This window comes from Peromyscus eremicus, chromosome 1 (genome assembly GCF_949786415.1).
Source record: "Peromyscus eremicus chromosome 1, PerEre_H2_v1, whole genome shotgun sequence".
NCBI classification, from domain to species: domain Eukaryota; kingdom Metazoa; phylum Chordata; class Mammalia; order Rodentia; family Cricetidae; genus Peromyscus; species Peromyscus eremicus.
Genome location: NC_081416.1, coordinates 56,176,094 through 56,198,139, shown reverse-complemented (window position 1 = coordinate 56,198,139; position 22,046 = coordinate 56,176,094). Strand labels below are relative to the sequence as shown.

The 22,046-nt window shown below is 55.4% G+C and overlaps 1 protein-coding gene across 1 annotated transcript; it reads left to right on the top strand.

The window, feature by feature from the left end:
- Positions 1–15,762: 15,762 nt before the first annotated feature.
- Positions 15,763–21,298, top strand: Clcf1 (cardiotrophin like cytokine factor 1). Its single transcript, XM_059263385.1, has 2 exons — positions 15,763–18,213; positions 19,915–21,298. Exons 1-2 carry the CDS (start codon positions 17,836–17,838, stop codon positions 20,410–20,412), a joined length of 876 nt encoding a protein of 291 aa, XP_059119368.1. The 5' UTR covers positions 15,763–17,835; the 3' UTR covers positions 20,413–21,298.
- Positions 21,299–22,046: the final 748 nt, after the last annotated feature.

The following is a 22,046-nucleotide window of genomic DNA, read 5'->3' as shown; positions in this document are numbered from 1 at the left end:
TCCTGGCCGGGGTCCGGTCTCTAGATCTTGCAGGACCCAGGCCCCGCCCATGTCTCCCACCTGTGCCCACCTCTCTCCAAAGCCCTGTCATGCCCTTTGATTGCCACTTAAGCTGCTGCCCAGGCTGTGGCCTGCCTCTCTCATTCTGGTTTCTCTTCCTGGTCAGCAGCCATGGTTCCCTTCATAGCCATGGTGCTTATCCGTTTTCCTGTGTGCTTAATATCTGTGTTCCCTGCTGTTGTGGCAGCCGCTTGTGGTCAGGGACTGCTTCCGTTTGATTATTACTGTGTGTACCTCGGACACAGCCTAGGGTTAATAGGTGTTAAGCCGTGTATGCTGGCTCATATTAAGCCCTACCACTAGGGAGACTGAGGATTGAGAGGCCAACCTGGGCTACATAGTAAGACTCTGTCAAAAAAAAAAAAAGTTAAATATGTGTCACAGCTAGGCCAGGTTGCTCCAGATCACTCTGAGTGGTAAGAAAAAGAAATCTAGCTTCCAACCTCTGCACATAGTGCCCCCTTTCCTTATAACTACTGTCCCCATACTCAGCTCCCCCAAACGTAATTATAGGGCCAGGCTTGGTGGCACAGGTTTGTACTCTCAGCTTCTTGGGAGGCTGAGACAGAACGATCACAAATTCAAAGCTCATTGAGATTACATAGAGAGTTCAAGGCCAGCCCCTGGCAACTTAGTGAGAAAGGGTCGGTGGCCAGGGAGATGTGGGTGAAAGTGTTTGCTGTGCAAGTCTGACATGAATTCAACCCCCAGAAGCCACGGTGGAAGGGGAGGGCTGATTGCTGAAAGCTGTCCCCTGACTTCCACAATCACTATGTGGCATGCAAGTGCCACACTCTCAAACACACTAATAATAGATGAAAGAAGAAATAAGGGGCTGGAATGTATCCCTGAGAGAGCACTTGCCTAATATTCAAAAAGCCCTGGGTTAAGCCAGGCATGGTGGTGGAGCATGCCTTTAATCCCAGAAATCGGGAGGCAGAGGCAGTTGGAGGTCAGCCTGATCTACAAAGTGAGTTCCTGGGCAGCGAGAGCTACACAGAGAAACCCTGTCTCGAAAACAAACAAAAGCCCTGGGTTCCATCCCTAGTACTACACAGACACAGAATTAGCTGTTGATTTCCTGTTTCTTCCTCCCAAAATATCCTCCCACCCTGCCCAGGATTGGGGAAGTGTGGTCCTCAAACATTCTCTACTTCCTCCCTTGCCCCTGCCTAAGCAACCAGACTCAGCAGGAGGCAGACCCCCGAGGCGAAGAAGGCTGCAACACATTGAACTGGAAGATACTGTCCACCTGAGGTCATATGCACTAGGAAAAGGAGACAGGAGACACTTTGGAGTGGCCACCCTCCCACTCCCCGGCTCAATGTCGGAAACCAACTGAACCTTCTGCTGTACACTGGGCTGGGGAGGACAAGGAACACAGGATGCTCACCCTGATCCCTTCCAGCCTAACCCTCAGATCCTGGAAGGCCTCCCTGTGCTGTATTCCTGGGGGACAAGCTACCCCTGAGATCTGCTTCCCCATGCCATGCCTGGGTGTGAGTCTAGTGGAAAGCTTTCCAATCCACCTCTCTGTCTCGCAGTTAGCACGTCCAGTCATGCACTTTTGCCCCAGAAGCACAGTGAGAGAGGGGAGGTGGGACCTGTAGAGACCTTGTCATACTGGGTGGATCACCCAAGAAGGACTTGGGTCCATCCTGAAAGTTAGGAGAGCAAGGTGTGACTCCAGCTCTATTCATAGATGGCCTGGAGCAAGTCAAGACCATTTTTTCACACAAATGCAATTGGATGAGATGATCTCTCAAGGTTCAACCCCCAAACTTACAGTATTCACCTTACCCACGTTAGCATATCGGCTTCCTACAAGTAGGTACGTCTGTGTAGATGCAGGTGTATCTGGGGACAGCGATGAAGACTGGTTACCATTCTAAACCTTTGAAATCATTATCTGTCAGGGATTCCTTCCCTTCAGTTGCCACTTCTTACCCAGCTTGTTAGGGCTGAATCATAGGAAGCCCAAAACTGGGGCTTGGTGCTCAGCCATTCACTAGTTCAGCACATACTGGGTGTGATTTTCCAAGTATGGGACAGACACGATAAAGCTCCCTGCTCTTGGAGTAGTGTTTGGGTGACAGGTGCTGCGGGGGAAGGGCAGAGGGATGCTGATGGAGGAGCCTCTAGAAGAGCGTGGCCCTGAAGCCCTGAGGGAGTGAGCTGCACCCGTGAGAGTCAAAGCTCTGGGCTGCTGGAGGGACTGAGAGTAAGGGACAGAGCTGACAAAGAACAGAGTCTCACCAAAGCCAGCGTGAAGCCGCACTGGGAGAAGTCCAGGAATCTGTGGCTCTGGGAGCATGCTGTCAGTCAGATCAGGCACATCAAGAAGGTTGCTCCTCCAGGCTGTGTCCTATGCAGTCCTGCTATAAACAACAGCTGGGGTGGCTCTGGGAGTTTTGCTAGACTGGAGGAATTAAAAAGCAGAAGGGCAAAGGAGTTTGGGGAGTTGGGGTTCACTTGGGTTTGTCTTGATCCATGCTGTACATACCAGATATGGCATTTGTGTACATACTCTGGGATAACTGACGGGACAGGGTAGCTCTGACTGTTGGGCATTAGGAAGGGAGAACACCACTTGGCCTGTTCCTGATGCATGTGTGGTATCCCAGGTGCTGGCAGCCCCCACTGCCAAGTCCTGCCCAGGCTTTCTTGTTTCCTGGCATTCGTCCCAGCAATCAGAACAATGTTTGGCAGGTAGCATTGGTCTGATACATTTATGATGAACAACTGAAGAGCAAAGATTCAGAATCTTGCCTTGAAGGTTGTCTGCTGAGACACAGAATGAGGTCTAGGTGCCAAGCCCGCCTGGGTTTGAATCCTGGCTCCATCAAAGTTGTGTGAAAATGGCCGTGTGGCTGGCGTTCTTGAAGTCTGAATTTTCTAATATGTGGACTGGAGGTACTCAGGGTCACTCTTTCCAGGAGCTGCTGTATCAAACCCTTCCAGTCTGCTATTGCAGCGATGATGGTATCCTAGCTACTCCATCTGTGTAGTCCATCCTTGCTGTAGCCTAAGCATCAGAGAGGGCAACAGAGAATCGTCAGTTTAGATACAGGATGAGGCACACAGGAATCCTGGGGGAAGTCTCCCCAGTGAAATGGTATAGAGAAAGGTGTGGAACCCACAGGCTGGCGAACCTTCTGCGGGCTCTAGATGGGGCAGAAGGAAGAATCAGCCTTGAGGGCAGTTAAGAAAGCAGGCTGCTCCTGCTGTTGCCTTGAGCCACCACATGTGGTCCTTCAGTTCTGGGCTTCTGCTGGTCCTTAGCCTCCAGAGCAGGGAGAATGGGAGTGCTTATGGCTCTCAAAAACTCCCTGAGATGGCCAGGCGGTGGTGGCACAGGCGCACGCCTTTAATCCCAGCATTCGGGAGGCAGAGCCAGGTGGAACTCTGTGAGTTCGAGGCCAGCCTGGTCTACAGAGCGAGACCCAGGAAAGGCTCTAAAGCTACACAGAGAAACTCTCTTGAAAAAAAAAACAAAAAAAACAAACAACAAAAAAACCCCAACAACAACAACAAAACCACAACTCCCCGAGGCTCCCATGAGATAAAGACGTGGCCATGCTCCAGACACACAGACGCGGTGCACACACGAGGGACCAGGTCTTTTCAGTCTGCGTGCGTGGCTGGAAGTGGAAGGGAGATGGAATGGAATTTTTCAAACCCACAGAGGGATGGAAAGGGGAAGCTGAGCTTGTTCACCAAAACCTGGCATGCTGGAGCTACAGGGCCCCCTTGGAGTGCAAGTGAGGTAAGTTTAGGACAAATCAAAGACAGCATACTTCACCCAGCAGGGGAGGACACCGATGGAACTCATTACCCCAAGATGTGGTCCCGGTTGGAAATATAAATAGCTTCACAAAAGGTTTAGATAAATCCATGGATGACAGCTCCATTCATGAGTTAGAAGGAGAAAGAGGCTGTTTGGGGCCCCCCTGGGCAGACATCAGGAGGCAACCTGACCTCCCTAAAGACCACCCCTTGGAGGTCTTGTTAAAGACAAGCCTCTGGCCACAGGGACCCCAGAAGGTGATCCTGGTGTTTCTGTGCATCAGGGTGTGGCCTGAGTCCCTCAATTGTTCCCTCAACTCCCGCTCCCCCTCCCCTCACCAGCCACTGCCCGGGAGACCAGGGCATCAGCCAGCTTTGAGGAAAGCTGTTCATCTAGGCTGTCCCCTATGGGACCAGCAGAGGGAGACAGACACCACATCCAGTCCCAGATCCCAGGGCAAGGCTAGGGTGGCTGGCCCGATGGGGTCAAGCATGCATCTGTGGGTGCCAGTCTTGGGCCCAGCCTTATGACAGGCCCCACCACGGGGGCCAGGGGGCAGGGAAGGTATCCTCCTAGGGTTTGCTTGTAGACATGAAGATGGGAAGGGGCTTTCAGGGACATAGGGGCAGAATGGGGAAGGGGTCACTGGTTAAAAGTAGGGTGGCTAGAGAGCCAAGTTGACGGCCTCTATGTACAATGTGTGCCTTGTATTTCGCATGGTGAGATGGGACTGCAGCAGCGCCTGCCTCAAGAGGACTGTGTGAGATTGTGTGTGGCCAGTATTCAGATTTTTTTTTCATTGCCAGGCAGATAGTGTTCATAAACAGTAGCTACATACATGGGTGGGAGACCAGAAGTCTCTTGGGTCTCCTTAGAGCTTAGCAACTCTGGCAATTTTGTGAAGTTAGAGGGTCAATTGTAGTCGGTAGATCTGGGCCTCCACTCTACCTCCAGTGCAGGGGATAGAACTCAGGGCCTTATGCATGCTCAGCCACGGAAAATTCTAGTCTGGAATTTCTGATACATACATACATACATGTGTATATATATATGGATCTGTCTAGAGTTCCTTGTGAATCGGAGGTTGAGGGTCAGCTCCAAGTGCCCTAGGCTACATTGAGCCTCATAACAAGCTGCCCACATCACTGGCCAGTACTAAAGTCACCTTTCCATATGGCCCTGGAAGGCAGGTTGTCTCTAGGTCCACACTGGACAGCAAGGCATACACAGCAGCTGTTTTGGGACACCTTTAGGAGGTAACAGGACAGCCAAGACATGGGTACCAGCTCCCTCCAGATCTACCTGATCTTCTGTTTGCCATGCATTTTTCTGACCTCTCAGGGAGGTCTTCCCTGACATCTCCAAACTCCATAGTCCTCCATGTACCGTGAGTTCCTATTTCTTTATCATTGCTTTGTTCTGAAGCAGGAGCTCACTGGCCGTGGATAACCTGGAACTCACGAGGATCTGTCTGCCTTTACCTCCTTAGTGTTAGGATGAACTGTGTGCTCCTCATAACTTTGTTGGTGGTGCTGTTCATTTGTCTGCAGTGCTGGGGATCAAACTCAGTACCTTGTGTGTGCTAGGCAAGCACTCTGCCACTGAGCTACAACCCCAGCAGGCCCAGTTCCCATTGTACTTATTTAACAAATTTGCCAAGTTGACTCTGACACAAATTCATGCTGACACTCTATTAAGGACCACAAGAAAGGTGCTACTGCCCTATTACCACCATCCCTGTCTTGGAGAGAGGACACCTAGGAGTAGAGGGGATAGTGACTTGCCCAAGGTCACTTAGAGGAGGGACATGTTCTCTCCTTCTGCCACTAAGCCTCCTCATCCATCAGTACATCATCGATGGCCTCAGGGAAGGGGGCTATCTCTGACCCTTGGTCTGGACAGCCTGGAGAGGCCTGAAAAGAGAATAGTGGGGAGAAGGGAGGAGACAGGGCGGGAGGAGCCAGCAGTGACTCAGCAGGGCAGGATAAGGATCTCCCAGCCCAGGGAGAGGTAACCCCACTCCTCTGCCAGGGGAGACAGAGTCACAGAGCCTGCGGCATGGGTTGGCCAGGGCAATGGAACATCCTGGGAGAATGGGCAAGGACAGCTCCTGGCAGGCAAAGGAGGAGTCAGGCACCTGGGGGTATCCCTTCTGCCTTGGCCTCTGCCCATACCCATCACCCAGACACTCTGATGGATGACAGAAAAGGCCACGGTAGGCCAGAGGGGAGACAGCCTCAGAACCACAGAGCTGAGTGCCTCTCAACTTCCCTCCAGCTTCACAGGGGAAGAAGGGTGGGGTGTCCTTTGGGGAGGCCTGCGTTGGGCCAGGTATGGGTGGGGGAGCCAGGGTAGGGCAAGGAAGTTGCTGAGGTAAGAGGAGCCCTCTGCCCCTGGGGTTTGCGCTGACATCAGGGCCAGCTCAGGGTGAGGCAGGGCCCTCCAGGCTGGAGTGTGCTGGGGGAAAGGAAAGGGCCCACTCTCCTACCTCTCCCATCCTCAGCTTCCTCCTTCCTCCTCACAACACTGCAGTTGTTTGCACACCCTGCAGAACACTCCAAAGGGTGTCTCGAGTTGGGCCTCTGAACCCTATCTAGGGACTCCCTTTGTGAACCAGGACGGAGGCAAGCCCGTGTCTTGCTGCTTTGGTGGACATCTTCTAACTCTACTTTAATGCTCATTGTGTGGCTCCGAACTCCCTGCTAGTGGAATCCAGAATCTAGCTGTGGTCTCCAGTGCTCTTAGGACCTGGCCTCTCTTGGACACAGGAGAGTGATGTTAAGCCACTTGGGCCAGCTTACAGTGCATGTCAGTGGTGGAGGGCCAGGAACCCTCAGGTCCTAGAATAAGTTCTACACGTCTCAAGGAACACCTTGGTATCTTGAAGGACACCCTGTGCCCATAGCCACAGGCCTCATAGCCAGGGGACTCAAAAAAAATTTTGCAACACAAGACTTGCTCTCAGACTCAGTCTCTTCTCTCCAGAATCCTCATCTCAAGGCAGCCCCCAAATTGGTACCTGTACAGTGCAGTCAAAAGGACATGGTCCCTGAGATCAGACAATGCCGGATTTTCATGCCTGTTCTATCATTCAGCCTAGTGTAGTATGATGAAGTGACTTAATTGGCTAATCACCTGCTTCCTCATTTAAGAACAGCAGAAGGGGCCAGGCAGTGGTGGCGCACACCTTTAATCCCAGGACTCGGAAGGCAGAGGCAGGCAGATTTCTGAGTTTGAGGCCAGCCTGGTCTACAAAGTGAGTTCCAGGACAGCAAGAACTAAACAGAGAAACTCTGTCTTGAAAAACAAACAAACAAGAAGAAGAAGAAGAAGAAGAAGAAGAAGAAGAAGAAGAAGAAGAAGAAGAAGAAGAAAGCATCGTCTCATAGGGTTCTTGCAAACGTATGATGAAGCGGACAAAAATGGACCTGAAGCCGGTGGTGGTGGTGGTGGCAGTGGCGGTGGCGGCGGCAGCGGCGGCGGCAGCGGTGGCGCACGCCTTTAATCTCAGCACTGGGAAAGCAGAGGCAGGTGGATCTCTGTGAGTTCAAGGCCAGCCTGGTCCAGAAAGTGAGTTTCAGGACAGCTAGAACCCTCTCTAACCCTGTCTCAGAGAGAGAGAGAGAGAGAGAGAGAGAGAGAGAGAGAGAGAGAGAGGGGGGGGGGGGGGGACCTGAAGAGGACTACTGTTGTTACTGTTGTTGGGGGTGGTGGTGATGATGGTGTTTTAAAAAGCTATTATAATACTTAAGCCAAATAACCCCAAGAAAAGAAGAATTAGCACTCGGGAGGCAGAGGCAGGTGGATCTGGATCTCTGCATTCTAGAGACAGCCAGGGCTACACAGAGAAATCTGTCTCAAAAACAAAACAGAAGAAAGCTGGGTGGTGGCGGCGGTATACACCTTTTATCCCAGCACTCAGGAGTCATAGGCAGGTGGATCTCTGTGAGTTCGAGGCCAGCCTGGTCTACAGCGTGAGTTCTATGACAGCCAGAGCTACACAGAGAAATCTCTGTCTTGAAAAACAGACAAACAAAAAGAAGAAGAAAAAAAGGGGTGGGGGAGGGAGGTGAATTACTGGCCTGGCCCCAGGCTGAGGGGTGACTTGATGGCTCCAGCCTTTCTCATCTATACACAGGTCAACATCTACCCTTCCACCCCACAGCCCCTTAAGGCTCCTCTCTTTTTCCCTGGCAACTGGCATAGAGGAGGCCCTCAGGAAATGTCTGGTGACAAATGAATTAGAAAATGTCTCCACACCCTCTGTGGGCTTATCCAAGCCCTCCCTTGATCACCTGTCAAGAGGGGACCAGATTAGAGGTTTCTCTAGTTCAAGAATTGGAATTTCCGTGGGCCAGGATCCTTTCAATGCCGATACCCTTGCCAGATATAGTATTTTGGGGTACCTGGAGAGCTGCCTCCCATGACAGTTATGGGAGAAAAGAGGAAAGGGAGGAAGGGGGGCCTATAGCCGGTCCCTGAGCCAAGACCCAGTCATTTGTTTGTTTGTTTGTTTTCCAGACTCGTTTTCCTCTGTGTGGTTGTGGTGCCTGTCCTGGATCTCGCTCTGTAGACCAGGCTGGCCTCGAACTCACAGAGCTCCACCTGGCTCTGCCTCCCCAGTGCTGTGATTAAAGGCGTGCACAACACTGCCCGTCACCCAGTCATTTTTAACCCTTGGAGGGCACCTGGTCATCACCATTGCCAGCTCTGCCCCTCACCCATCACCCTTCTTGGGTCTACCTACCACCCACCCACCTGTGGCCTGCTGTCTGGAAGGTCAGAAGAGGCGGCAAACTAGCATCCTAATCCATCATGAACCCACTGAACACTCTCAACATCCAGGAGAGAGGAGGGTAGAGGTGGCCAGCTGGAACTCAGGTAGCCCGTCCTAACCTCACTCTCCACCCTGCCTGGGGCTGCTGGAAGCTGCATGGTTGGTACCCAGTGGACCCTCCATAAGGCCCTCTCAACTTCCTGGGACCCTGAGAGCCATTCCTACCACTATGGCTAGTGATGGCATTTATTAAGTGCCCCCAAACTGAAATTCCTGAAGGCAATGTTGGGATTTCCTCTTCTTCCGTTACAAGACCAAGCACCCCAAAAGAAGCTGAGAAAGCACCCTTCCAGGATCCCACAGGACAAAGAGGATGGTTCTCTCTACCAAGGATGCTTATCTGGAGCTGGGGGAGGAGCCCAGTTTCTCCTCCGGCCTCTACTCCACCTGCACTCACACTCCCAGAGTGCTGGAGTTGGAAGGGCCCTGAGCAGCTTCCGAGAGCCACCACAGGTAAGGAGGGAGCAGGGGCTTCATCATTCTTCACTGGGGACCAGAAGTCAGCACCTGTCCTGCCCCACCCTGATCACAGAAACCCTGGGGGGGCTCTCCTGATTCACTCTCCTTTCTTCCTTCTCCCCCAAATTCCAGCAGCCCACCCCTAGTGGGGATTTGGCAGGAGGCAAAGTCTTTACTCCAGCCCCCACCCCACCCCAACTGGCAGCTTCTAGCTTGCTGCCTTTGCCCAGACATGGCAGAGGGGCACTGGCAGCTTGGAGATGGAGTTGATTTTCCCTTTGGCACTGCAGGAGTTGGGGGGTGGCCCCCACTGGGTGAGGGGAGAGGGCAGGAAGGCAAGTCCAGACGCGGGGCTAAGGGAGAATCTGACTTTCCTAAAATGTGGGGTCACTACATTAAGAATCAAAACAGGGGAGCCCCACAAGCCATGTATGAACCCAGTTGTCCTGTTCCCCACTGGTGAGGATCTGCTAGGAGCTGCCCAGGGCTCCTGCAAGCCAATGCTTTGAGGATGCCTTGCTGTGGCTGGGTGGGGAAACCTGTAGCACCTTCTCCCCAGCTTTACTAAAAGGCTATTGCTCTTCATCCAGTGTCTTCCTCTTCCCTTCACAACTACAGCTCTCCTTGTTCTCACTCTGTCTCCTCTCTCCTTTCCCAGGTCCCTTCTCCTTTATCCTTCCTCTTCTCTCCCCCCAGCCCTCCTTCCTTCTCTCTCTCTTCATCGAGGCTGCTTTCCCCCTGACTCAGCAAGGTGCTTTATAAGGTGCTGGGGGGACTTGGCCAAATCCAAACCACATTGTCTGCCAAGCCTCTCCACCAGGGGTGAGCTGCAGAGCTGCAGAGCCCAAGCTGGGCTTTCAAGCTGCTCCCCCTCTCCTTCCTTTCTCCCTCCCTCAGAAGAAGTAGGAGAAGCTAGGAGGACCTCCTGGTCCACTCCGGGCCAGTTACCGGTGGGCATCTGCCTTCTTGACCTTGGCATGAGCGTCAAGAGATGGTTAGGCTCATTGGCCAAGAATGTCATTGAAACTCCAGAGCCCTGGCTGGTGGGGGGTGGGGAGGAGGTGGGGGAGGGAGGCCCAGCGCTTTTCACAAGGGCCCCTCCAAGGCTCTTAGAGCAGCTACTGATGCTCTAGAGTCCCCTGCCCCCACCCCAGACCAGCTCTCCATTCTTAGCTTTTTCTTCTTGTTCAGGGAAAAAAAAAGGGGGGGGGGAGGTTGAGGGAGAGAGAAAGGAAGGGAGAGAGGAAAAAAAATAGAAAGAAACAACCCAACAACAAAGTCTGTCCCACTCCAGTGAGGTAATTGAAAACAAACTTCTTCCCCACCCCCCCACCCCCCCACCTCAGTTCTCCAGTGCAGAAAAGGGAAGTGCTGCCCTGAGAAACCAGCACCGGCCAGGACTGGTGCCTACTCTGACCCACAGGCCGGAGGGGCTGAGCTAGACTGGCAGAGAGAGTGCCCTCCTTCCCCAGGGGCACCAGCAGAAAGTGGGGGATGAATGTCTCATACCACTCCAGAGACAGGCATCACTTCCAGGTCTGGCTGCCACCCCTATCTGCCCCTGTCGAGAGTACAGATAAACAACACGGCAACTTATTATCAAATGGCTTCATTGGTGCTGTGCTTCTACAAGCACCCAAGACTTGGGGACCAAATGACTGAACCCCAAGAAAAATCACCAAGTGAGGCTGTCTCCCAGCCCCAGATGACAGCTGTTTCCTTTGCACTAGTTCTCTTGCTCACTCACTCTCCCTGGCAGCCCTTTGGAGAGGGAGGAAGGGGGAGGAAGGGAGACCCTCCTGGGAAGGTCTAGGCTTATGGGTCCCCTAGGTCTCCCACTCAGCAAGTCCCAACCCAGGCCTGAGGGGAAGGAGGGAGAAGGAGTGCTCATTGCCAAACCACCCCTACCTCACCACCGGAAAAACCAACAACCCAAAACCCCAAAGGGAAGAGGATGCCAAATGTCTCGATGGGGAAGCATTTCACAAACGGGATGCTGGGTCTGGTCTGTTCATGGCCTTGAATCTGCGCGTTCCCGCTGAGTCACCCGTGAAGCCTCTGGTGTTGAAACTGGTCCGGTGCCTTGTGCTGATTAATGAATTACAAATCCCCCACCCATGTGCACTCTGCCTGGTCACTGGGAAGAATGAAAACCCTTGTGAACTTGAGGGAGAAGCAGGGCCCTGGTGCCCTCTCCCCTCCTCAGGGGGCACTATGAGCTGGTTAGTCACCTGCCCCGGCCGCTGGAGCCTCACTTAGCTCTAGCTTTTGGAAAGGGGACAAGCACAAGCGGCGGCGGGACAATAGGCAAGTGGGGCGGTCAGCCCAGACAAAGGGCAGCAGGAAAAACACCATCACTTGCTTGGAGGCCAGTTTGCTGGCATTTGAGAGAATGTGTCATTGCATTTACTCAAGTGGGAGGGGGAGGGAAGGTTAGAAATGAAGGGGCAGAGGTAGGGTGGGCACAGGGACCCTAAACCCAGCAGGGAACAGAAGGAGGCCAGCATGCCCTGGCCGACACCAAGGAAGAAGCCCACACCAAGGCCAGCTCCCTCTCCAAGCTCTCAAGGGTTTGCAGAGGGACGATGCCCTCCCTGCCCCCTCCCCCAGGAGGCCTAGGGTGGTACCGTCGCAGCCTTGCCTCACCTCACCCCCCCTCAGTGTTGTGGGAGGGAGAGGAGCCCCAGAAGCCCTCCCTTCCCTCCTCCCCCCTCTCCCCCCCACCCCGGGGAGGGCTGCTACAATTTGTGGTTACAGCTTTACACGTCAGAAAAAAAAAAGTTTGCAGAATGTCCCACACCGAAAAAAAAAATGCGAAACCGAGAGAAAAAAACCTGCGAGTGGGCCTGGCGGATGGGATTATTAAAGCTTCGCCGGAGCCGCGGCTCGCCCTCCCACTCCGCCAGCCTCTGGGAGAGGAGCCGCGCCCGGCCGGCCCGGCCCCCAGCCCCATGGACCTCCGAGCAGGTAGGAGCCAGGCGTCCGAGGCCTCGGCCTCCGCCCCCGCCCAGCAGCAGTGAGATCCGGTTCCCGTCCTCCCCTCCACCCCCGGAACCCCACGCCGGGGCCCGGCCGGGGAGCACAGCTCGGGCTGGGGAGGTACGGCCGGGAGCCCTCGAGAGGGGCCGGGTGGGGACGCGGCATTCCTGGAGTCCGCTCGGCGGAGCCGGGAGGTGGCCGAGAGCGCGGCGGGGAGCCTGGACACCCCTCAGACCTGGACAGGCGGCCACCTGGAGCCACGGCGAGGCGGGGTCCCGGAGAACCCGAGGACACAGAGCCCCGCGCCAGAGTCGGGGCGAGCGACTCCGAGGCGGGCAGCGAGGGTGCGGGGGTGGGGTGGGGGGGACGGGACGCGGCGCGAGGGAGGAGGGGGCCAGGAGAGGAAGAGGGAGGGAGGGAGGCAGAGGGGGAGCCCGCGGCCGAGCAGCGGGAGGCGAGGGGAGGCCGACACCTCGGGCCGCGCCGAACTCCTTCCTCGGCCGGCGGGGAGGGGAGGAGGGCGCGCGAGAGGAGGGAGGGCAGAGCGAGCCTGGCTGGGCCGGGCGGCCGGGCGGCCGGGCCGCGGGACTCCCGGCTACTACGCTGCGCGCGGCGTGGCCGGAGCCCTCCATGCTGCCCACCGCCCGGGAGCCGGCGGCAGGTAGGGGCGGCGCGGCGGGGCGGCCGGGGCCCCGGGCCCGCGGTGGCCTGGGAGTGATTACTGCGGGAGGGGGGCGCGGGGGGGGGGAGGCGCAGCCCGGCCGGACCCAGCAGGAAAAAGTCCGTCAGCGGCCCGGGAGCGTCGAGAGCTGCCGGCAGCCCCTCGAGCTTGGCCGGGCGGCCGGTGGCAGGAGGGAGGGCAGGGCAGGGAGTGGACGCGCCGGAGCGGGCAGCGGCTCAGCCGAGCCCCGAAGCCCGGCGCCCGGACCCCGCCTCCGCCCCCGCCGCCGCCGCCGCCGCCGCCGCTGGGAAGGAGCGGACGGGGGGGCGGGGCCGGGGGCGCCGGGGCCACACAAGGGGAAGGCGCCACCGCCGCCGGGAGGGGTCCGGGATGAGAGGTCACGGTCGAGGAGGTAGGGCCAGCGAACTGCCAACTCCTCCCGCCCAAGTTCTCAGGGCTGAGCCCCTCAAGCCAAGTCCGCGCCGCTTCTCCGGAGTCCCCACACCCATGTTCTCACCTACCTTTCTATTACACTGGGTTCCAGGAGGCTTCCCTCTGGGAGACCCCCCAATCTCTGTGTTCTGCAGAGCCCAGGGGGCAGGAAGAACCTGCCAAAAGAGGAAGAAGGGCAGACACTGGAAGCATGGTAGCGGCAGACCGAATCTTAGAGAAAAGCTAGAGGTGGGAACATGAGGCGCACCTCTGTCTCCCCCGGAATCTGACCTAGGGAAATCTCTGGCGTTCATTGTCTGTGACAGGCATTCGTCTCAAGCCAGTACACACTGCCATACCGTCCGCCCTCCCCGCCACGGAACACAAGTTCTTAGTTCCCTAACAGACAAGGCGCACCCCTCTAGCCCTAGTGTCCTCTACCCACACCTCAGAGGTAGAGGAGGAACAACTAGAAATGGCAGCCACTGTCCCTGGGCAGCCCCAGAAGTGTCTGCTGACTGGAGTCATGGGCCCCCGGGCTGCACATTGAAGTGTCCAATTCACACATCTGCAGGCCACCCCTACACACTAGCTACTGATTTCCTGACACTTCACATTCTTCCCCATAATCCCACCTGCCTGTTCACACCCTGGCTCCTGCACTCTGCAGCCCCCCCCCCACACCCTCCTGCACACTCTTGACCACAACACCCTTTCCAGTTCACCCACACACTTGCTCTGAACTATTTATTTCCTTCATTTCTTTTTCGGCGGCTTCTGGCCTCAGTGGGCTGCTCAGCCTGTGGCTGTGGGCTTCCCTCATCTCCCTGAGTTCTTCAAGAGCCCTCTTGTGGCACATCCGAGCAGCTTTCCCCTCAGCCCGAGCGCAACTCCTGGACTGACTTCCCAAGGACTGATTTGCCTTGCCTCTGCTTCTTCCCCTGACCCTGGTTTCTTCTACCTTCTGGACGAGAAAGGAAGAGGATGAGAAAGATGGGAATGTTGGAAAGGATACAGGGATGGAGCCCACATGATTCAGCTGAGAGGAACTTTAGCAAGCACGTGCAGTCTCCTTATGGAAGCCCACTGTCGACAGATGGGTTCATGGCAGAGCTAGGTCTCCTGATCTACAGGTCTACCTCCCCACCAACGCTCAGCTCCGGTTCCTCAGCAGCCTTGGGGGAAGGGAACCTGAGAAGGCAGAAGCGAAGGAAGGAAAAAAAAAATAGAAGGGGGCAGCCAGTCTTGAGGACGGAAAGGCCTTTCCCTGGGTAGGACCCCTGGATCTCACACCCCTTCTTAGGCTGCTCCCTCCAGCTCCCCTCAGTGGATTCCTCCAAGGTCACCCAGATGCTGGTTATGATTTGGACTGAGGGCAGGACCTTTCCTCTGGCTCCCATAGTCAGCCTAGACTACAGGACTTCTGGACCCACCTGTAGCACTTACAGCTGTTAGCCCCTAGTCCCAGGTGCGGTCTCCCGCATCAACCTTGGACATCTGCACTGCTGAGCCCCCCACCCTCACTGAGGGTGGTCAACCTATGAGATGGGCCAGGAGCTGAGGGGAGGTTGGCTAAAGGCTGCCTGTGTAGCATGTGGGGGTGGCCCTTGGGCTTGATGGGGCTGAGGCAGTGTGTGTGTGTGTGTTCACGAGGGGGGCCTTGTTTCCCAGGGCCCAGGGATCTGGATAGAATTAGGGGCTGGCCCTGGCAGGGGCCAGGATGGGGGGGTGTAGGGGTGCTGCAGCAGGAAACGTGAGCTGCACTCATTAGCTCCTCACGTGCTCAGCCGGATTTATAAACACAAGGAGAAGGGATGTAAACAATCAGTGGGCAGCAGCCAGAGGCAGGGCTGGGGCTGGGGACCAGGCTGGGGGAGGGGCTGGGATGCAGCCTGATGGTGGGGTCCACCTGCATACCATGAGCTAGAGAGGGAAGCAGAGAGCTGGGCTCTACCAGACCTGCCCCTGGGCACTGGGAGCCCCTGGCTCAGTGCTCACAACTAAGCTCAGGTGTTCTCTGTCCAGGCCTTCCAGCTTGGCTGCAGAGAGTCCAGCACATCTTGCCCGAGATCAGAGCTGCCACAGGACAGCAGAGTCCTGTACTTCACCTGTCCTTTCTCCTCTACTGGCTTCCACTCTGATTCCTACGACTCCAGCTTCTTTCCGCTTTTCTCCAGGACTGGTCAGTAGGGCTCCTTCTGCTTTCTGGTGTCCCCCACCCCCCAGCCTGCAGTGATACAGTTACCTCAGAACTGAAATATTCCTGGAAACACCGGCCTCGTCTGGTTAATTTCACGAGCCGTTTTTCTGCCCAGATGACTTAGCTGTTGTTTATCCAAAGGCTTCTTCTCCTCCTGTTGCCCCCTGTGTAAGGAGCTATTCTCCCCAGGGATGTCCCACAGGGCCCAGGAAGGGAGAGAAACAAGCTCCAGGCTGGGCTCCTGTCTACACCTCCAGTTACGGGACAGACAGCCTCGTCCAGGATTCTGGATGGCGGGGCTGCCCTTGGCAGGGAGGGTGAAGAGGCCAGCCAAGCCTCCAGTTTCTGCTTTGGCAGAATTTTGGCAACGCCACTAACTTCCAGCAAAACCATACTTCATCCTAAAAGCTGTCTCAAAGCTGGAAGGGCTGCTGCTCAGCTCAGGATGATGGTTCCAGTCTCCAAAACTAACCCTACAAGATACGCACAGGCTCCTACAGGGGACTTCACCAGATGCCCAGGCTTGGTACAGAGGAGGAGAACTTGGACATATTTGGGGATTCGGTAATCAGGGACTAGAATGGAAAACAGTTAGGTAAGAACTAGGGATGGAAAGGACCAAGGCTACACATAGGGGGAAGCGAAGTGGAGCCTGTTTGTCAGGGGAGCAGTTAAGTGTCTGATCCTGCTGTCTGAAAACACATGTGAACTTGCACACATATACATGCACGCACGCGTTCACACACACACTCAAGCTAAGACCCTTTCATGCCTGTGATGGGATACATACTCCTCCCATGCTCCCTCCACCTGCAAAGCTGACTTGTTCAAGCACCTGAGAGTCTGTATTGAGTACCCATGCCTCAGCTGAAGCCCTCCGCTGCCCCCTGTATTCTGTATGTGACGAAGAGTCCCAACAGTGACTTCTATAGGCTTAGCATATGACAGACTCTAACCTTAATCTCGTCTTCATGGCTTCTTACATCCAAACCCTGTCCCGAGTCTGAATACAGGCAAATTGTTAAGCCTAGCTACTTGTTTCTAAGAAACGTGTCATTATAGAAAAATCTGGAAGTATAAAATGTAAACTAGAGTAAAGAAACCACTTGACCTCATACCTATCCAAGCTTAAAACCCAAACTATCCCTGCTTTTTGTGACTTGCCAAACACCATTCTATCTGATGTGTAAAGCAACAAATTCACAGATCTTAGTCCCAACTAACCTTCTGCCTGCCCAAACATAACCACATCCCCTTCCTGGACTCAAATCTCAACCACGCTCACTCAACCAAATCCCAAGTCTAAATTCATGGGAAATGTTAAGACTAACCTAGTCCTTAAGCCTAACCTAGCCCACAGCTACTTCTATTCCCACCCTATCCTAGCCCAGATAGGTACTGATTTTGATCTTTGGACGTCACCTAAAAAGCCCTTTAGGAAAGTGTTTCCCACCTGACTCTGGCCCTTCTCCCAGCCTCAACTCCTGGTTTCTGGGACACAAGCCCTCCATTGTCATCTGCGGACCAGCCTGCCTCTTTAAACCCCCATCTTTCCCCTTGATGTTGCCCCTCCAACACTCCAGATACAGACAGGGCAGACATTGGCAGGGTCTGCTAGTACAGGCCTGTAATCCCAGCTACTCAGGAGGCTGAGGCAGAAGGATCGTAAGTTCACAAGTAGGGAACTTAGGGAGAACCTGTCTCAAAAAACAGAGAAGAGCTGGGGCTGTAATTCAGTGGTAGAGCACTTGCCTGCATGTACAGGCCCTGTGTTTAATTCTAGCACTACCGGAAAAAAAAGGGGGGGGTATCAAACTTCTATATTGCTACTAAGGGGAACACTACGTCTCCTTCAGATCACGCCCTCAGACCCTCATCACACCCAGGAGCTGTACCCTAGTGTATACCCACCACTTCTCACTCCCAGGAGCTGTACCCTAGTGTATACCCACCACTTCTCACTCCCAGGACCTGTACCCTAGTGTATACCCACCACTTCTCACTCCCAGGACCTGTACCCTAGTGTATACCCACCACTTCTCACTCCCAGGACCTGTACCCTAGTGTATACCCACCACTTCTCACTCCACAAACCCTCTTGGAGCCTTCAGGCCGACCTTGGCTGCAGAACCCTGCTCCTGCCTCACATGCTGCTGCCTCCCTTCACTCTTCCACGGGGCTCGTGCTCACGCTTGCCAGAATTAACGTAGGCCATAGTCCCATCCCTTAGTTCCTGCTGCAGTGAGACTAGAAGACATGGAGCAGAGGCTGGGACACACCTGGAACTCCGACATAAGGTCCCTCAGGCCTGGCCTGCCCCTCTCGGTGTACACACGCACACAATTTTGGCACATAGAGTGACATACATGCCGAAGACTTTGAGCTGACAGATGCAGTCAAGTATCTACTGATGGACACAGATGCCAGGACTTCGTCCTTGCAGACATACCTCCACATCCACTCTTGGACCAGAAGTGGTTCCCTTCCCCCATCCCCTCCACCTCCCATCTGGTCTCTCACCCTCACCCCCCTTCCTAGCCCAAGGTGGGGACAGACACCTGAGGGGCTGCCAATTGTTCCCCCACTTGGGCCTGGGCCCACCCTCATACTTCTTGCCCATCCTGTCCACAGGGGACTCGTGGGGGATGTTAGCTTGCCTATGCACGGTGCTCTGGCACCTCCCTGCAGTACCAGCTCTTAATCGCACAGGAGATCCAGGGCCTGGCCCCTCCATCCAGAAAACCTATGACCTCACCCGCTACCTGGAGCACCAACTCCGCAGCTTGGCTGGGACCTATGTGAGTATCCCGTTCGGAGCAGAGGCTTTGGGGGAGAGAGAGCATGGTGCAGGGGTCCTGGTGAGTGATGGGGTGATGAGAGAGGCCTTTTGGGTTTCTCCATCTGGCCTATCTCCTGCCCTTCCCTCTCAGGTGCCCCCCCATCCTGGCCCCAGGACAAGGCATGTGGGCAGGCCTCGAACCCGCCTTGGCCCATTGCCCCATTGGCTGCCAGCCCAGCTGCCTGCCTCCCCCTGGGGGCTGGGGAAGTCTCCTCTGTTTACACCGTGTTGTGGTGTCTCTTGCATGGGTGGGGCTGGAGGGGCCCCACCTTCTATGCCTGTGTTCCAGCTTGACTCTACCCCCAGACCTGGGGCCCTGCTGCTCTAGACCCATGGGCCTCCCTCTGTCTGCCTCTCCTATCCTTCACAGGCCTCTTAGGGGGTGTCGGAGGAGGGGTCTACAAAGAATCCAGGGCAGTGACAGCAAGGGGTTCAGGGTATGGAGGGTGGTTATACCCTAAGAATCTGAGGGTAGTCCAGAGAACTTCATAGAGCCCAGGAGAGAAGGGAAGAGGATAGGAGGCACTGAGGACCATGGGGAACAGGCCCCCTCTTCCCGTGTTCCTCTTCCACATCCCAGACCCTACTCCTGAGCCAGGGAAGAAAAGGGGAGGAGGGTGGCGGGGGAGCTGGCTCCAGCCCCAGGATACACCGAGGAAATTAGTTTGTCTCTGTGCTTGTCAGCGTGCGAACCTCCCCCTGGGCCCTTGCCTCTCCCAGGCCTCACCCTCTTCTTTCTCCCTCCCAGTTGCACATCTCCCACATCCCCTTCCCTGGGCCTCAGGCCGATCCCCTGAGGCATTGGCAAGGGCTTTGCCCTCTTCCCTCTACTCTACTGCCTTGCATGCCCTTCTCCTAACCCTCTTGAGATGTCCTCAGTTTCTTCCTTTACAGCTCTGCTCCTAGCAGCCGAACCCTCTTCTGGGGTGCTGGTGAGTACCCCCTATCCCTTGTCCCTGTGGCTTGAGGAACTGGGCCTACCGAAGAGGAGTTTCGGTGCCACCAGACCCCTCGGCCTTCGATACAGACTCTCTTCTGGCTGGTTTCCCTGCGCAGAAAACCTCAGCTTGAGTCTGCTACCCTGTCTAGTTCCCGACCCTTTCTCTCCTGACTTTCTCTGCCAAATTTCTTCAAGGAGTCGTCTACACCCTCTGCCTCCACTTCCTCTCCACCCACTCATTCCTTAACCCCCTGCGATCTGGCTTCCAGGCCACAGGCACCGTCTCTCCCAGGTCATCAGCATCTTCTCACCAAACCCGACAGCATTTTCTGCGACTTCCTCTCATGTTCTGCAATTGCCCTGCGGAGCTCTTCCCTGGCCTGCACTCTCAGAGGCCACCTTCTACCTCTCCAGCCTGGCTTCCAGGCTCCTCGGGGTCTTCTTCTTCTCTGCCCTGCCCTGTGGTGGGCACTCTCCGCCCAGCCAATCAGCACGTCCTTCCTGAGCGGCTCCTTGGTGATCTTCTCTTTCTACACCTCTCCATAGGAGAGCTCATCACCCCACTGCTTCACCTGTCACCTCCATGCAAGTGACACAGTTGCTAGAAAAACTCAGGAGGTCTGTGAACAGAGGCCTACCATGTTTGGGAGGAGGTATCCCTCTGGTGGCAGGCTGGCAGCTCTGCTCTCCTCCTTCCCCATCGCCCTCTCCTTTCCACAGCTGAACTACCTGGGGCCCCCTTTCAACGAGCCTGACTTCAATCCTCCTCGGTTGGGGGCCGAGACCCTGCCCAAGGCCACTGTCAACTTGGAAGTGTGGCGAAGCCTCAGTGACAAGCTGCGGCTGACCCAGAACTATGAGGCCTACAGCCACCTCCTGTGTTACTTGCGCGGCCTCAACCGGCAAGCTGCCACCGCCGAACTCCGGCGCAGTCTGGCCCATTTCTGCACCAGTCTCCAGGGCCTGCTGGGCAGTATTGCAGGTGTCATGGCCGCTCTGGGCTACCCACTGCCGCAGCCTCTGCCAGGGACTGAGCCAGCCTGGGCCCCTGGCCCTGCCCACAGTGACTTCCTCCAGAAGATGGATGACTTCTGGCTGCTGAAGGAGCTGCAGACCTGGCTGTGGCGTTCAGCCAAGGACTTCAACCGGCTTAAGAAGAAGATGCAGCCGCCGCCGGCAGCTTCGGTCACCCTGCACTTGGAGGCCCATGGCTTCTGATTTCTGACCCTTAACTCCTGCCAGTCCCCTGCCCCAGTCAGCTGTGTTTCCATTCTGGGGTGGAAAAAACAAACCTGTATACCAACATTTGTTGAGCCAGGAAACAGACGGTGGGAACTCCGTCCTCCTCTGCCTTGGATGGGGAGTGTAGCTCGATAAGCCCTGTCCCCTGACCAGCTCCTAGAGTCCTAGGGTCTGGGGAAAAGGTGAAGTGGGCATTATCCTGTTGCCACAGAGGTAACGCTCGAGGGAGTGGAATGGCTCAGGTGGGTATAAAGGTGCTCCCTGCCTCCCGCTTTCTGCCTGCCACTGGCCAGTGCCCACTCAGTTCCTCATGTGGCACTTGCAGAAGCACACCTGGAGGGCATGGGTGGGGGCCGCTGTAGCTTGTGCCTTTCTGGGGTAAAGCCCCCTGGCTTCCCTCCCTCTCCTTGGATGGGTGTTGCTCCCCTACCCCAATAACTACATATCCAGTTCAGGAAACAAGGTGGCCAGTCTAAAGAAGGGTGTGATAGAAAGCGGAGGGGTAGGGTCTGTGCTGGAGGTGGTCTAGAAACCAGAAGATGTAATACTAAGAGAGCAGGGCAGGGACAGACCAGACCCAGCAGTCGCCAAGGCCGTTGGTGGCACGGGGCGGAAAACAGAAGCCATGTGGAGCATCAGGACCTCGCCTTGAATTGTCTTGCCGGCATCTCGGTGCCTCCACTCCACCCCTTTCCCAGGGTATCTGTGGTTGCCTGGGCTGGGGAGGGCAGCCACAGCCACAGGGTTTCCTGAAAGTTTACATTGCAGTAGCATTGTGGGGTGAGGGGGATGGCTCCCCAGGCCCTACCCCCAGCCCCCACCCACTCATGACTCTAAGTTTGTTGTATTAATATTTATTTATTTGGAGATGTTATTTATTAGATGATATTTATTGCAGAATTTCTATTCTTGTATTAACAAATAAAATGCTTTCCCCAGAACTTGGACTCTGCCTGGCCTGACAGTCTTCCTGGGGCCCATTGCTGGTGACCCTAGCCCTGCCTGCCAATTCCCATTGTTTCCTTATACCTAGAGGTATACAGAGCTTGGGGTGCAGGCTCTTTCTGCTGGTCCTGGTGCAACACAGGCTCCTGGAACCCATCCATCCCTTTGCCACACCTGAAATGCCTCGGTCCTCCCGAAGCTGTGTGTATTACGTTTGCTAGTCTTCCTTGCCTCTGGACTGCTCTGCTGGTCCCCCAGGCCTGTCTGGCCTTGAACTCTCCACTCCAGTTCAACCTACACAGTGGGGAGAGCTGTTAGGCTTCTCCCTGACTCTTGCTAATCGCTAACCCCTGACATGCAGCCCCAAACTCCCCCGGGCTCCCATTAGTGGCTGCCTTCCTGGAGTCCTCGCCCACTCTTCTCCTGGGGAGGGTGATGGACACTAGCCAAGCCGGTGTTCTTTGCTATGGGTCTGTTCTTTTCCCTCAGTGTAAAACCCTATTTGGAGGAAGAGAATGCTTAGTGGATTGCAACAGAATGGGATAGATGGGAGGGATAATCTAAGCTCCAATATCATTTTATAGCCTGCTAGCTGGATAGCCTTAGACGAAGTTTTCTTGTCTTCAGTTTCCCCATCTGTAAAATGGGGATAATTAAATATGCTT